Here is a 17,414-nt window from a genome sequence, read left to right on the forward strand (position 1 = left end):
CTCGCCCTTGCCGAGAAAGAGCTGCTGCGAAGCGAGAAGCCGTCCTCTCCAAAGGCTTGATTCGCTTCCCTTTTTCAGGTTATGCAATGTCTTACTAAGCGAGCAAGTCCTGAATAAAGATATCAAAGCAATTTTCACACTTGGAAATTACTTGTCACAGGGATGCGATCAAAAGAAAAGCCCTGCAGCCAAGTATCTATTCACCATATTCAATAACACACATCTTTATGCATAAAACCCCATGAAGGAGAAAAGATCCAAAACACAGCAAAAGAAAATCTCAAATGCCAACACACCCCAAATTTCACAGCTTCCCAAACCCTTCCACAGTTCAGCCTGGAAACAGGCTCTGTAAAAGGACTGGAGATAACTTCTGCCTCTCCCAAATCCAGCATTGCTGAGGCTCCAGGCTCCCAGAAGCTCTGCAGATGAGCTGCGGCACCCAACACACTCCAGGAGAACATCAGCGAAAGACTCCGTGCCCTTGAAAGGAGAGCAGATTAATCTCTTCTTTTGGCAATCAGGACCCTCCCCTTAAATAAAGGGCTCATCACTTCCTTCGGGCTCATCTATCACTACACAACCAGCCCTGAACATGGGCACTGGAGAGATGACATCCTCCTAAAAGTCACATTGCAACCACCTGAAAGCATTCTGCTGGGCAGATTTCCACAGCACAGGAGGGTTTTTTTTCCCTTCAAAGATTAACTCAGCACAGAACACAAAAGTTTTCACCTTCCTTTCTTCAGGCTAATACAGTCAGTAAAGCAAAAATCCTGAATAGGTTATGCTGCGTAGGTATCTACTAAAAACATACCTTGTTCAAGCATTTGCTATTAATACACCGGTTTAAAGCAAGTTGAGGCTTTGTCTTCATTGCTATAAAAAGGTGCGTGTTACCACAGGATAATTAAGCCATTAGCTACTCTGCTGTCAAACCAGAGCAAAGCTCGAAACTTTGATTTTACTGCTGGAAAAGTGAGAGCGCTCACCCCCAGCATCTACCTGCAGATCAGCACCCAAGCCCTCTGTCTTCACCCAGGATCTTACAGCATGACAGTTGTCCCCATGTCATCCCCAGGACCGAGGGGAAAACCAGCTTCATCACAACCACCCTCTTTCTAAAGGAGCAAGCTTTAAAGCCCCTGCACGGGCTCCAGCTCAATACTGAAGTTCTAATGCCAAAGAAAGTAGGAGGTAAGGTGGGTTTTTTTAAAAAAAATAAACTTAAAATACCCCTTATAAACCTGGTACTATCTTCTAATGCAAAAGCCCTTCCTGCTCTTTGCGAGAGAATCAGGTAGCAAAACTAATTCCAAGGTGGACGTGTCCAAATGATGAGGGACTGGTCCCACATCTTGTCCTGACACCTGGATCCCAAGTCAGTCCCCTCAGACAAAGGTCAAAGAGCAAAACAGACCAATTCTTTCAGTTTTAACATACTTGTGTAAGAAACAAAATTGTCTTTTTATAAAGTATTGTTATTCTGAGATGCCAAGTCCGAAAGCCATATGAAATTTCTTGTTCTTCTAGAGCCTTGAAAATAAGATGAAAACACTGTCATGAATAATAACTACAAAACCATGGAAGTTGGACTTCTGGTTTTCACCAGTTCTCTTTTAAAGACAGAAATCGGTCAACATAACTGATCTCGTATCATACAACATCTGCTTGTATTGACCAGCTTTGAAATTCTGCCTCGAAATAAAAAGACAATCCTGGAGTGAGACAAGCCCATCAGCACTAATTCCCAAGCCAGATTTTTAAACCAGAAAAGCCCCTCAGCCCGTGAGCAGTCCTGCTGATGTACGAAGCACAAGAATAAGTGATCCAGACTGGAAACCAAGGAGAAAATAAATCAAATTTCATTATCTTACCTTCCTAAACCACCATCCTAAGTTACACTCCCCTCCATAATCATTCTTCTTCTACTCACCACCTATTGCTTGTAATCTACTTTATTGCTTCACACTTCAATAGAGAGTAAACAGTTTAGTTAAACATCTCCAGAGATAAAACAAAGTACAGTAACAGCTTTGTTCTGAGACCTAAAAAAATGTTTTTCTTAAATAAATCCAGAACTGTGACTGCTCCTTATCCATTTTCCAGGGACTCATTTTTAATATACTTACTCCCGTAAATCAGCACCAACAATATTCCAGTGATTATTTCTTTCTTTTCAATATTTCTAGGGCAGTTTCAATGAATTATCACATCAAATTTAAACCAAGGGAAAAAAGCCCAATGCACTGTAACTTAAAATAGAAGAGTAGCATTAAAACATATCAAATCATCAGCAAAGAAACACTTCAAGCTTGCTGTTAAACAGACCACACAGCCTGACGATATTTCATTTCCTGGGGAAACAGAGTATGTTTAACACCAGACAGCCAGAAAAAGCATTAGCCTGAGCCTGGGGAGCACTCCCACCGAGCCCGGCACCCAGGAGCTGTCACGAGCAAAGACGGGCTCAAATCTGAGCGGAAAGTGAACTCGGGAAACCAAAGAGCCCTTTCACCAGGATAAAAGCCATCAGCTCCAAGTTTGTGCCCAGGTCCCACTGACTTTGGAAGGACTTAAACCAGAAGCTTGACAGGGATGATCTTGTGAAAGCTCCCAAATATAGGCGAGATCAGGACCTTTTCTGCACGGGCGTCTTTCAATTAAGCGCGGCAGCAGACCCATGGGTCGGAGCAGCAGCTGCCGCAGCAGCGGGGACCTGCCACGCAGGCACCAAGTGACAAGCACTTTGTCCAGCTCCAACTGCTGCTCTTCAACACAAGGCGAGGATGAGCATGGGAGCTCCGCCAGCAGCCGACCTGCTCAGCCTCTCGGCTCCATCTCATCCGCAAAACGGCCCCTTCACCAAAGAGGTGCAAAATCCAGGAGGATCACTGACTTGTTTTGATCTGCCCATAAAAAAGATTTCCATTTAAGCTGAGCAGGCACCTCCACTTTCATCTGGGCCAGCACTTTGTGTGCAAGGTCACAGGACAGGGTAGACATCTGTGTCTGGTCAGGTGTGGGGAAGAGAAGAGGCATTCAGACCCAGTCCTGTGGTGGGGAAGAGCTGAAACCACCCTCTGGGTCCTCCCACAGCCTCCTTTCGTTTCACATTCCCCAGAAGAGGCACATGTCCTAGCTACAGCTCCACACTGTCATGTCCCTCTAGCTCCGTGAGCTGATGTCTTAGGCATGGCTGCTTGGCCAAAGATGAGGGCAGCCTGCGGTACCTGGTGCGGTGGTCCTGGAGAGGCACCACTGCCAACATCTCAATAGTGTACAACCAAAACCCCGGCATTGCAAGGAACTCAAGAGAAGGACAACGTTAAGAGCAAACCACAGACAAGGAGGGGAGCCCCAAAGAGGGGAGTTCGCTTCAAACAGTAACGTGCAAAATATCTCAACACACAGACTGGGGAACTTAAAGAAAACACTTGAATGGCACTCATCTGTGCAAAAAAAAAAAAAAAAGAAAATGAGGGATAAGAGCAGTTTAAAAACAGTTCAACTTCAGCCAAATGCTTCTGGCTAAAGAACGAACTGAACGTTCACCAAAGTCTCTTCAGATCCAACGGAGGAACTCAGTCTCCCCCACATCAGCTGCCAGGTGTTCAGTATTTTTAAGCCATCCCAGCAGTTATTTATACATACAGCCAAAGACTTGGATGCTTCCTTATGGACCTCTGTGGCTAGAAATCTTAGCCAGGAAAACAACATCCCACTGAAATTTTGCAGAAGAATATTTCTCAAAATCAGTGCTTTTTGCTCAGCAATGGGGGATACAGGAAGGAAGAATAAACTACATTTGAAATAATCCTGTAATAATGATGGTTTAAGTGAGCAATTGCAGGATAATGAAAAATGAAGAGGCATCACGTCTGTAAGGTAAAAAGAGAATCCATGATTTGACAAGATGTCAGCACTTCCATGGGTATAACTCAGAGACAGCAGCAGCCAGCGATGCAGACACGACGGACGCACGACTAACAGAATGGCACGGCACACCAAGCCGAAGCCTGGGAAGGAGCTATTGTATTTAAGAGAATAAACCAACACTCATCATCTCAGGAAACAAACCAGCAACACAACTTTGAGTCAAATGATGAAAGCAGAGATTAATCTGCCATAAAAACATAATTACCTCGCTAAAAAACACTCTCACAGCCTGTGAAACAAAGGATTTATAATATTTTTCTGCTGGGTTTTGTCCAAATCATCTAAAAATAGAACTGAAAGCTCCACTATGACTTGCTGAAAATTCTGCCCATTTTATTTAACAAAGAACACCACAAACAAGGCGTCCGAAATAAATTTCTTATTGATTAAACAATCCTTGCGAGACTACTGCTCTTGCAAAGCCCTAACTCAGGAGTTAGGCTCTAAAGTAACAAATATTGAAAGGTAAATAGGCTTTAAACATTTTAACTGCCCATTCTATTAAACAGCTGAGCTCCAGCTTGAACTGGGGACTGGGAGCACTCCTGCACAGTGCTGAGGCAGAGACACGTGCCAGGAGATGACTTGTGGAGAGGGGACGTTCCCCATCCGAGCACACATAGGAACGATGCTCTGCATGGGCAGGCTTGTGAAAGCATCCCCTGAACACCCGAGTACCTGACAAGGGAAGTTTAGGGTCAGATTCTGCTCTTGCTGGCACTCAGTTAACCCAAAGAAGCTGAAATAGAAGCTGAGGAAGAAGATCACTGATAAGCAGAGCACTGAAGACACAACCGTTCCCTGAGCTCTATTGTCACCTACCTGCCACGTGATCCTGCCCTAAAGGAGAACCAGAGGAAGAAACCGAGCACTCGTCAGCTGCTTCAGCCCCAAACCAGCTAAATCAGGTCAAATCACCTTCAGCAGCAGTTTGAGCCGAGCACACCGATCTCCCCCTGAAGCAGAGGAGAGCCTTCCCAGAGCCCACCCCACCAGACCACATGTGGCACTCAACAGCCCTGGGGCATCAAGTTCATGTGTCACTCCAGCTACTTCTGCAAGCGTGGACCCGGCAGCCTGGCCTCTGTCATCCAAACATCCCTGCGCTACTCAGTCCATCGTAGCTAACCCCTTAGGAGAGGATTTCTCACCCCCTCCAACGCCATAAGTCTTCCTGATTTTATTTGCCTTGCACTAGTCCATGAGTACACTCCCTCTGCTTCGGAGGAGCACCAGCACACCCATTACCACATTCCCCTAAAACCCATTTTCTTGTTTGCAGTGTTTTCGCCTCAATTATACACTCACCATCCGAGATGAGAAAACAGATCACTCTTGCAGATGCTTTGTCAACTCGTCTTTCCTGAAATGTCAAATGAATCAATTCAATGAACCCAATAAATGCTTCTTATCTGATTCATCACGCCAGAGCCATTGATAATCGGTCAGTGAGTAGAGAAATCCAACAGCTAATGCATTTAGCAGAATGGAATATTATGCAATGCTCTGCACAGTCCCCATCTACGGTATTTAGCCCAGTGACTTCAACTTTATAGGCTTAAATAAAAACATGTTTTAAAATAAAGTGCAGATACAAGTTTCCTTTGCGTAGTTGCCACAAACAGAATTTTAGGCTCGTTCTTTCCTTTTTAAGAGTTCACATAAAAACACACACACGCTCTGTCTTCTCAGGGTGCTTTTACATGAAGACTACTGCTGTATTTCACAACTAAAGAATAAAAAAAGTGAGAAGACTCCCCAAGACCATGGAGCCTGTTGAAGTAGCTGGGAGTTCTGGCTCCCAAAGCAGAGCCCCAGGGAACAGAGCAGCCCTTTGATAGTGATTGGGTTAATAAATAACAGAAGGGCTGGAAGGGGAAATAGAGACTGGTTTGAACCAAGTTCTCCAAAAGCAAAGTCTGGCATCTCTCATGCAGCCCCCAAGGAAGAGCTCAAGGCAAAAGACAGATCATGTTTAATAAAAGGTAAGAATAATGAATACTACTTAAATGTAAAGTGGCAGAAAAGCTAGGTGAGCTAAACAGCGTGTGCTAGTTAGGAGTGAAAGGGTGAACTCAGAAGAGGAGGAGGAGGGCCCTCTGTTTCTCCCATTTGCACTTCATAGGTCAGAGCCCATTTCCAAAAGACACAGGACAGGAGAAAAGTGCCTTCTACCAAGCAGTGAGGGTGGCTGCTGGGCAGCCTCTCTGCGGCTGTAACTGCTCCCCTGGCAAGAACAAGCAGCAGATGAATAGCCCACAGGCCTGGCTACCCCAGAGCACCAGGCAGTAACAGGGAGGAAGGAATCGATGTGGGATAACAGATGAAGCATTGGACAAGGACTAGGACAACATGGATTCTACCCCCACCTCTGCCTCGGGCCAGAGACACCCTGCCTCCCCCCGCAGCCTCACTACCCTGCCTTTGTAAGACACACAGTAACAACCAGCAGCTTGGAATAACATATCATTTTGATTGTGAAGTGTGTTTATGAACATTTTTCCCCTTTTCTTGCCTGCAAGCAACCCAAGAGGTACTGGCACTGACAGAAGAAATAAGATTTCACTGCCTCTGCCACGAAGAATCTCGCTGAAGCCTCATTTGGATCACTGCTTGCTGTAAGCTAAACTGAAAGGAGACGATGTATTTCAGAGGCAATAGCTTAATATTAAACATCATACCTTTGTAACAATCATCATACTGCATTTCAAAAGGCTTATGCCAGAAGTCTCATTAGCAAAACCATTAAAACAAGCACACAGCTGGTGGAGAGCATTTACTAGGCAGAAGAGTCAAATTCTTCTAAATTTATAGTGGCAAAATTGATTACTGATTCTAACATCTGTTGCAAATTCTACATTTAAATTCTCTTTAAAGTCACTTAGCTCAGAAACATCAGACTAGGCTCTACAAGCCAGCTTCCTTCCCCCAGTAACCACATAAATAATCTCCATGCAAATCTTTTCATAAAAGCAATTGTTACTTTCATATATTATATAATAAGCATTAAAACGTGCTTAAGCTGTAACTCAATGTATCTATACTACGTTTGTAATCACATAGAAGCCAAGGGTAACTTTGAAGAAAGCATCACATTGGAGAGAAAAAAAAAAAAAGACTAGAGTAAACAGCACCAGATGCAAGCCTGAAAACATTTCAGTGTCCAAGCTGAAGGCTTCATCATCCAGAAATACAAAAGGAACTACCTGTAAGCAGTGTGTAAATGCAGAACTGGAAGATGGTAGCAGGAGATATTTTTATATTTCGTGCCTTTCTCTGGACAAACCATCTCTATCAACCTTCCAGCAAGGAGTACATGGCCACAGGCGCCAAATCCATGCGCTGTCAAATGTGTGATATTCTAGGACAAGCAGAGATAAGAATTTTCCTTTTTGGTCCTTTTTTAATAGGGGGAGGGGAAAAAAAAAAAAAAAAAAAAAAAGACATTTGCTACACCTTGCCCACAGAGCCGTGACCATGTTTCTCTACGAAATCTTAATTCCCTTGAAGTAGGAAAAAAAAAAAGTCAAGGGCAAGGTTTCACCTGAGGTCTAAAGCAAGTTGTGTATGATGTCTAGAGACACCAGTCTAACTGACCTCCAGAAAGCACCAATAAGCTGCTGCTTTTGCTTTTTGTGACCCTCCTGGAAGGACAGGAAGGATAAGGTTCTGCTTCATCATCAGTTCCTGCAGTGCCATAACATTTATTAACCTAAAGGGTTTTTTCCCCCATTTGCTTTGTGTGTGGCTCAAATCTGCTTAAGAGAACATTGGCACATGTCCTCCGAAAGTTAAAGCAGTTCAGCAATGCCTACTTGGTGTCTGGCAGCACAGCAAGTACTGTAAGGTACAGTGTATTGGGCAGATTGGACAGGATTTATCACGATTACATCAAGAAGATACAGACAGAAGAGGTGACACCATGTCAAGGTTGGAAGAAATGCTCCTTAGAGCACACAAATGACACCAGGGACCTTCTTCCCTGTGCTCATCTAGCCCATGACTGTCCATGGAGCAGCAGCTACTTGCTTCAAGAGTTGTCTTACTCTCTCAAGAGGTGATAAAAAGCATGCTCAGAGATGTTGCAGTGTAATGTTGAAGCACAAATGGGGCATGTTCTGTTGGTATGTCCATCACCATCTTCTGTCCAGTTATTTTCAAAGTGCTTGGGTAGTAATCTGTAAGGACTTTTGCCACACTGGGTCACTGCATCCCCACTTTATTTCTCAGCAACTCAGTGGGGGATTCCTATTTGTCTCAGTCAACCTTCTTATCGCTTGGGAAAACACTCGGTGATTTATGGACAACAACAGTTTTCAAAATTTCTCATCCTACAGAATCTGATCTAGTAAGAGGGAAACCGAGCACAAAGTCAAAACACAAACGGATCACAAGTCTGACTGCTGGTGGATGAGAGCTCCCAGAACATTGGTTCCTTACTTCCATGCTCAGAGAGCATGTTTGGTTAATGCCATTTTCAAAAAAAGAAAAAGATGTCAACTTGATCCTAAAACTTCAAGAGATGGAAAATCTACCTCTTCCCTCCTGAGCTTCTGGACCCTCATTATTAATTTTTACCTCATTTCTCACTTGGATAGAGCATTATGAAGAAGCGATGGCTGGCAGAAGTGCCTTTCAGCCACTGGAACAGATTTCTCATTCTCATGATGAGAATAAGGATTCACATCCTCAGTGCTTCCTCCAAGCGCTTGTCTATCAAGTCAAGTCAGCTCTCAATCGTTCTGATGAACTCAAGGCTGTCATGAGGATGAGACTACAAGACTTCTCAAACACGACGTTTGGAAAGTGCACATTTTAAATTGCACATGTTAACGTCTTTCTTTTTCCTCTCAATTTAATTTGGAGGGCAGAAGACAGATGACAAGAAAGAAATGGAGCCTACCTGCTGTTTAACATAAACCCCTCTCTCAACATTTCTCAGCATAGAAAATTCAATACAGAGATCATCTCGATGAGAATCACTCTAGAAAGGATAAAACTTGCTCCAAATAGCAGTGGACAAAGGGGGTGTTTCTTGCTGTTTGCTGAAGAAAGAAGTATCACAGAAGATTTGTATCTTTTCTTCCTGAACTTCCTTTGAAATTGCTGTAGCAACTGATCACCAGCATGCTGTATGATGCTGTCAAATCATACTGGGAACAATTAATTATTAAATTCACTCCTTTATTAAGGGCTCAAGAACTTTGTGCAGAACTTCCGTTAAAACCATGAAATCCATTATCAGTGTAACTACCTCACTAAGGCAACAGACTTGAAACCCACCTCTTTGCCCAGGCCCTTCCATTTCTGTTTTTAACAAGAATCGGCCTGCTTTTTGGTGGCAGGAAAGAGAAGAGCCAAAGAGGACATTCTCACTCCTTTCTCACCTAGGACCGTGTCCTCTCCTCTTCCTCTATCCCACTTGTCTATTTGGATCCCTGTAGGACCAAGCCCCGGGGACAGCCAGGCTCTCTACCTGCCAGCAGGCACACAAGCGAACTGGGTAATGGTGCAGCACTTGCCAAAAAACACAACATTATGCACAGCAAGGTACAGCTTGTGTTTTTAAAAACTCCCTTTCTCTCATTTTTGTTTATTTTTTAAACATGCACAGATCAAACCTATCCATGATTCTTATTAGCAGTGACTCATATCAGCTGCAATGCCAGCTTGTCTCAGTCTCAGGAGAATTGAAAGCCTGGATGGTTCGTCAGGCAGTGGAAAATATGGGACTTGTATTTTGCTTCCAGATATATTAGCATCACTTCCCCAACACAATGCATCAGCACCTCCCCACCTATTCTGAAACAGGAGCTGTACGTCTCAAGCATCAGCAGATGCATTAGCTTTCACCACCTTTCATTCATCACAGTCCTACAGAACAGCGCTTAACAACACACATGAACACCAAGCAACACGCTCAGAAGGAAAACAGAAAGGTGCCTCTGCCCAGAAGCAGTTCAAGATAATTTTTGGGTACCAGAACCATGTGTATCATTAAAAACCTAACAAACAGCAGCTTCCCCAAGGCTTCTTGCTGTCCCCTGCGTGTGGTGATGCAATATGCAGCTGAGCAGGGGCTGGCAGAACAGTGTATTACCAACTGGAGCAACTATTAATTGGCTCTTGTGGTATCAGTGCTTCAAGGACCCTTCAAAGTACAGTTGCTTTGAGGAGAAAATGCACCTGCTAGTTGAGCTTCTTTTTCCTCTCCTCTTCACCTTGACCAGAGTATTTTTAGCTATATGGACAGACTTGCCAATACTTTCACCTTCAATTCTTTGCAAGGAAATTTCTGACAACACACAGCAATGAACTAACCATATTTATCCAGGGTCAAGAGAGGCAGAAGGAAAGAAATGATGGGCAAAAGCAAGGTCCCACAAGGCTTTTTCAATATTTTTACTTTCAGTATTTTCACTCCCCTTCTTTCCACAGCCTCCTCTACTCACACAGAGAACTTAGTTTGTACCTGATTACAGTAAGCTCAGTTTGGCCCGAGATGTTGCTTAACAATATCAGCCACAAACAGCTTTATCAAGCTACTCACATGCCTTTGCAGAAGAAAGTGTCACTCAGTTACACCGAGTCTCCCAGATCTACTAATGTTAAGTACATTTGGCAGAAAATGGTCCAACATTGTCATCTCAGAAGACAGGAAAACTCATTATTCAAATGAAACAGAGTCTCGTCTGTTCATCTCAGCAGGTAACACGTCAACTTCTGCCAAATCAGTAAACAGAAGTACTTGCTTCCATCAGAGAGCAGCACCAGTAAATAGGAGGGAAGACATGCTCACAAAGCACTATTCCACTATTCCTATTAATTCGTGTGATGCCAGGACCACAAGTGCTTCATTAATTACTACAAAAACTGTTATGGTAGACTAAGTTCCGAGCTGACAGCAGCAAACATGACCCCATGGGCCTCCAGGTCACTGTTCAGCTGCCTCAGACTGACAAACTACTACAAACCCTAACACTGTAGAGAGGCATCCTTGCTATTATGCTCAAATCTACTGTTTCGGCTACATCTTCCAGAAATAAGCAGATTTCTGTGTAGCAGGAGGGTGACTAGAGCTAGTAAACTCCAGCACACACATTTTAATGTCCTTTATATTCTGCAATTTCAAGAGAACCTTTGAGAATCAGTGCTAAGTGCCACATGGGGATTTCTGACTCTGAATTTCCAGTTTTTCTTCAGCAGTCTGCTTTCAGTGTAAACACTTCATCAGGAAATCTATTATTTTTATAATCTCTTCATCTCTCACGGCATCTTATATTCACAGCAAAGTTCACTGTCCTATTTGATACACATTCTGCTCTCTTGTCATTAAATTTCTTCCCACATGGAAAACTGATCAAACTTGATGGACTGAATACACCTTAATGTACAAAACATGTAAATATGCTCCCGACACATCCAGAACCCACTCCATGGTCAATCTTAAGCCTGTCTGTCTTCTACTTTTGTCCTGAGTAGGTAAGGTGCAGAAGAAAGGGGGAAATTAAAAAATATTCTTAACTGGGTACCTTTTCAGACAAGGCCTTTAAACTGTCTAGAAACCTCCGCCAGAAATCCTTGAAGAGGGGTCGATCAATTCTCTTCAGGCTCTCTTTGGTGCTGGCATCCACGCTGACATACAGCTGCGTTACCGGCTCAAGGTTCCTTGGAAATAAAAAGGGAATTGTTGTTTTCAGACATCACTGCTAGCTGAATTTGTGTTTTCCTACCAAAGCACGCATAAAATGCGGTATCTCTGAACAAGCTGCTCTGCTCATCCAGTAGCAACAGGAACTACACGGTATTTACAGGGAAAACTATCAAGCCCAGTGGCTCATCTCTGCCAAGTGACCATCATCTTAATAGCAAGACGTTGCAACCTACTTTCAACAAATAATACACCCCAAAGCTAAGAACATCGCATACAGAGGCCTTGGCTGACATTTTACTTCTTTTCCTCACTGAACTGGAACATATTTCACTCCAGTGTAGCTGTAACACCTTCAGAAAGGCTTCCTAAAGCAGGCTGCCAAGGGATCACACAAGGGACTGAAAGGCTCTGCTTCTCACCACAGCCCCAAAGCTTAAAAACCATAAAGCTCAGCCCCTTCCCCAAGCTCTATTTGCCCTGGCCCAGGGAAAAATAATCCCATTCAATAGAAATACAGCCATAATTCAGCCAGTTTCTACTGCTGGCCACGTTGAACCTACCTGACCTACAACTTGCATCAGTCAAATAATTTTTTGAAGGGAAATCAAAGCTATTTACAAAATAAAGCCAAGCACAATCCCCCAATGTGTTCCCCTTTTGTTTCCAGGACAGTTATTTCATACAAACCCTGAAGTAAAGTCTTTCTGGTCACATAATACCGGAGAGCACAGCACCTGTGAGCCCAACACCTGTAACTTCTAAAAACATTAAACCTCCTCTGCCTGGGTCCATTCTGCCCCTCTACTCCACTCTCGTGAGACCCCCCCTGCAGTGCTGCATCCAGTTCTGGGGCCACCAACAGAAGAAGGACACGGGGCTGTTGGAGCGAGTCCAGAGGAGGCCATGAAGATGCTCAGAGGGCTGGAGCCCCTCTGCTCTGGAGACAGGCTGAGAGAGCTGGGGCTGTTCAGCCTGGAGAAGAGAAGGCTCCGGGGAGACCTTCTAGCACCTTCCAGTACCTGAAGGGGCTACAGGAAAGCTGGAGAGGGGCTTTTTACAAGGGCATGGAGTGATAGGAGGAGGGGGAGTGGTTTTAAACTGAAAGAGGGGAGATTGAGATAAGATATTAGGAAGAAATTCTTTGCTGTGAGGGTGGTGAGACACAGGCCCAGGTTGCCCAGAGCAGCTGTGGCTGCCCCCTCCCTGGCAGTGTTCAAGGCCAGGTTGGATGGGGCTGTGAGCAACCTGGTCTGGTGGAAGGTGTCCCTGCCCATGGCAGGAGGGTTGGAATTAGATGGTCTTTAAGGGCCCTTCCAACCCAAACCATTCCACGATTCTGTAAACCCCAAGGGTATAAAGGAGAAGCAACAGTGCTGCAGTCCATTAGCAAAGGGATAATTAAGGACATAAAGAGGAACAACCTAAAACGAGTTCCCTTGCCACAGACAAAACTGATAGAGCCAGTGAGTGTAACACATCCCACCCTTCATGGCATCTTCCACGCTGGTGTCTGAGATGAAGTGACAGCATCGTAATTGCACCATGTAACCCTTCAGCTCTTAACAGTTTTAGGACAACATTTTGCAAGCATTTTTTTGTGAAGGCTGTTAATGAGCAGGCTATAGTCCCAGCTTGATTTGCTTCCTTAGAAGATGAGAAGAAATTAGAAACTATTGTTCAGCTTCCAAACAGTGCCACCTAAAAATAAACCAAATACCCTGCCTTCCCCAAAGGTGACAGAGACAAAAACTATCCAGAATGAGATCAAGCAGAGCTCTTAGTGTCCAGAAAAATCCACTTACTTGATGTGAACACAAACAGCCTATTTAAACATATTTTCTCTATATTTTGACAGAAGAATGAAATAGCCCAGAACAAATTTAACATTTTAGATTTAAAAAAAAAAAAAACCAAAAAACTATTTTGTAAACAAGTTTGTCCGGACTGGCAGCCCAAAGCCACAATCTCCAAAAATGACCAAATGTTCTAGGCATAAGTGGATTGAAGTATTGAGTTTCAAAGAACATAGCCAAAATACTCTTTTCTTTACTTAATGCTGCATTTGCCTAATTAAAGTAGGCCCCACTGGAAATGAAGCAAGCATTTTTCAAAACACAAGCTGAGAAAAATAATCTCTTCTCCGAGGATCACAATCCTAAGGACAGGCAAGAGCCAGCAGACTCTGCACTGTTACTCTGAAGAAAATTAAAGAATTAGAAGAGATCCCAGTGAGGGATTTCTGTCCCACATGGCTCCAAAACAGAGCGGTCCACAGGGCTCTGCCATGGCCAGGACTGGAGCTGGGACAACCTCGTGCGTGCTCTGCCAAAGGGGAACAAGGAGAAAGGGCAGTCACGGGTCCAGCCAGCACCAGGGAGAAGCAGAGTGCATGTTGATGTTCCCAGAACACAGCTACATTTCATAATTAACAGGAAATTTAGTTGTGTGGTACAGGATAGATTTTCCAACGTTCCTCCTTAATTTTTGGTTGTAATTTCTAGACTAGCTTAGACAGTGGAGATCCTGTCCAGGAGATGAAGTTCATACTATTTACCACTCGGGCAGAAATCGTGACCGAGTACACAGCACAACTCAACAGCAATAAATTGACTTCAGGCCACCAGCCATGAGGTGGTTTCACAAGCCAGACAGGACACAGCCTGGTCAATGATACAAGGAACAGGAACAGCAACATCAATATAATAAGCAAATGCTCATTTTTATGAGCAATAGTAAGCACCTGCTCATTATTATTATTGATGTTCATAAATGCAAACGCATACCCGAGGGTTCCTGTTCAGAGCCACTACTCAGAAACAAGAGGAGGAAGAGAACAAGAGCCAGGTAACTATTTCATACAAGCTCACGTGCTATAAAACCTCCTTCACTTTATGAAAACATGAGTGTGCCTGGAGGAGGATGAAGCTGCAGTCCAAGTACAAGAGGTGGAGGAGGAGAGGAGGGAGGACAGCACAGGCAGCACCACACTGGAGACCCAGCAGATCAGTGAACACCCCAGGCCATGCTCCCCGTTTGCACACTGAGTGCTGGAGGTTGTCCTATCTAATTTAGGACTAATTTTCAGACTACAGCTCCTCTCTGCTGAGAACGGAAAAGCGAGCTTGGTGCATACTTCAGTTCCCATATTAAACAAATCATTTGTTTTGATGAGCCAAAAATCAGTTGCAATTTTTAAGACAGCAAGACTAGCATTTTATCCCTTCCTTTTTTATTTCTTTTTAAAAACATTCAGCAGATCCTAAGAAATGCAGCTTCAAAATATACTGTGCGCTCTTTTTCAAACGCTATTTTTAGGAAAGAGCAATTTCTGTCTATCAGGCACATAATACATGACTTTAAGTAACTTGATTACACAATTATTCAATCATTTGGAATGCCTTTGTAGTGTATAATTACCCACTCAAAAGCTGCATCCCTCCCTCCTCACTGCCATACTCAGACCACGAGAAGGAAGTGACAAGGAAGCTCTCCCAGAAAGTGCTAACAGAGAGGCTCTGAGCTGAAGTGACAAGCTGGGCGACATACCAAAGCCACCCTGCGTACAGCTCCGCTAACTCATTCCTGTAACTCCAGGGCTGGACTTTGTCAGCATTGTTAGCTGACGAGTTCCCAGCCACCTTGCAGCTCGCACCACGTGCCGCATTTCCTTGCTATATTGCTTCAGATTTCGTTAAAAGCAGCCTGGATGCTCGAGAACATCAGAAACAGGGACCCTTTGCATTTGTAAAGGCTTTCGTCAGAGTTCATTAAAATGTATTGAACATTTAGCTCAAGCGCCCCTGAGAGGGAGGTTAAAAACTACTGATCCCACTTTAAGATATAGAAAAGAAAATCAAACTAGGGGAGAGAAAGAGATGAGAAAGAGCACGGGGAGATTAAGGTTAAAATCTTATAGGTGCTGAGCAGGCTTTTTCACTGTCAGTGCTCACGCAGAGCTGAATCTGATGAGCGATAAAATGGAATTAAAACCCGGGTTAACTCCCGGAGTTAATTAACTAGTAGGGAGATATTTTGTCCAGCTCTTACCTAATCTCATCTGGGAACTGTGCATTTGTAACCAGGAAACTAGAGATGCTGTGCTGGTGCAGGAGCTTCACGAAGCGGTTGATCTCCGGGTACATGATGGGCTCTCCCACCAGCGAGAGCGCACAGTGCTTTGCTGTCATCGCTTCCTCAAAGCGATCCGCTTTCACTCCTGACACGCCTGCAAAAAAGAGAGAAAACAGGCTTAAATCCACTACAACCCTATCCCAAAGCATGCATTTGTATCTAAAATATTCCCTGGCACAGGGAAGACTGAGCAAAACCAGCTGGAGCCCTCCTGAACCAGAGGGGACACCAGGCCACGGGCCAGCGCTGCAGGAATCCACAAATCAGCGCACACCCAGACACGTGGAGCCTGGGGCTTCGTGTGCCTTGTTAACTATTGCAAACAATGTTCTAGTAACGTTTGAGCCAAGCTTTCCCCTGTTAGGGCCCCAATGATGCCACCTGAATGCTGAGACAGAAACACAAGGGCAGTTCAATGCCACTTTAAGTAGGCATCTAGAAAACAAAAAAACAGAAAACCAGGTTATGTCTGTCCCCACTGCTGACCCCCCATGCTCCCCCAGGCCCGTGAAGACCAGTTCCCCAGAAGAGCTGGGCACATTTCGCCAAGCAGAGCACCAACAACCAGCTCTGAATCCATACTGGCAACTACCTGAAATGCAGCTCCACAGAGGACACGTTCAAGAAGAAAACCCAACACACAACACTGTCCTGAACAGCGAGAGACATTTCAGAACAAAGGAAAATACAAGGAGCTCAACTATAGCGTCCACATGAAAATGTTAGCTGCAGGTTTAACCAATCTGAGTCACATTTATTATACCCATGGAGGGGCAGGGGAGAGGCGAATACTCCTCCAGCCCATCCGTATCTGACCAAGTGCTCAGGACCCCGTATGAAATCATCTGACTAAAAACAAGCTCTTGTTCCAAATATGTCACTTCACATTTCTTTGACGTGTCTTGAAGTACTCGAATAATATCTGAGGTTTTGGATTGGGGGTTGGTCTGTTTTAAAAACCAAACAAAGACTTGAGTTTGAAACCAGGTCCTCAGCTCACCTCTCGTTGCCTAGACGCTGGAGCTCAAGCAGTACAGAAAATTACACGCTATGCTGCAAAGCCAAGATAAAAAGAGGTGTTCGTGGATATTGCTTCAGCCTCATGTAGGAAAGCTGGTTTGTGATCAGTGCATTTTGAACCAACCAGGCTCAGTCCTGAATAAGTGACAGGACTAATGGTTATTCCGCAGAAACTTGACGGTACTAAACGAGAACTTTATTTGAAAAGAAAGGTATCTCAGCCACACACTGAGATTAAAGGACTAACTTTTGTATTCCTAAAGCTACTGTAAGTCATTTTTGGAATTAATTATTTTTTCTTTCTCAGCATCTTGCAATTGGACTACAATAATTACTGTGCCAGCTTTATAAGCAGACAGAAAAAAATCCCAACATCACACAAAGTTTGAGAGTAACTTTCTCAAAACAGTTTACAGCAAATCTGGCATATAGTAAATACACTCCAGAGGAGGGTAGAGGTCTTGTATGCAATCATTTGACTATATAAATCACAAACCAGACAGGGATAAACTTAAACAGGATTAGTGGGTACTCCAGGGAGTGCACGAACTCTCCTGCACTTTTGGTTACAGCACTCAGGCTCTGCTCCTGTCGATGAGCCTCCTTCTGTCTTCAGTCAATGAAAGAGCAAAGTCAAGAGTCCAGGCAGATTTTCTATGGCATGCAGCAG

General features: G+C 44.1%; 1 protein-coding gene across 1 annotated transcript in view; it reads right to left on the reverse strand.

The window, feature by feature from the left end:
* The window catches only part of LOC137671831 (S-adenosyl-L-methionine-dependent tRNA 4-demethylwyosine synthase TYW1-like), an 87,146-nt gene that overhangs the window by 28,894 nt on the left and 40,838 nt on the right, over positions 1-17,414 (reverse strand). The window contains exons 12-13 of the mRNA XM_068415621.1: positions 15,641-15,818; positions 11,472-11,607 (exon numbers count right to left, since the gene is read on the reverse strand). Of these exons, the coding sequence (XP_068271722.1) occupies positions 11,472-11,607; positions 15,641-15,818 (314 nt within the window). The remainder of the gene's footprint in view (positions 1-11,471; positions 11,608-15,640; positions 15,819-17,414) is intronic.

The sequence above is a fragment of the Nyctibius grandis genome, chromosome 18 (genome assembly GCF_013368605.1).
Source record: "Nyctibius grandis isolate bNycGra1 chromosome 18, bNycGra1.pri, whole genome shotgun sequence".
In the NCBI taxonomy this organism is placed as follows: Eukaryota; Metazoa; Chordata; class Aves; order Nyctibiiformes; family Nyctibiidae; genus Nyctibius; species Nyctibius grandis.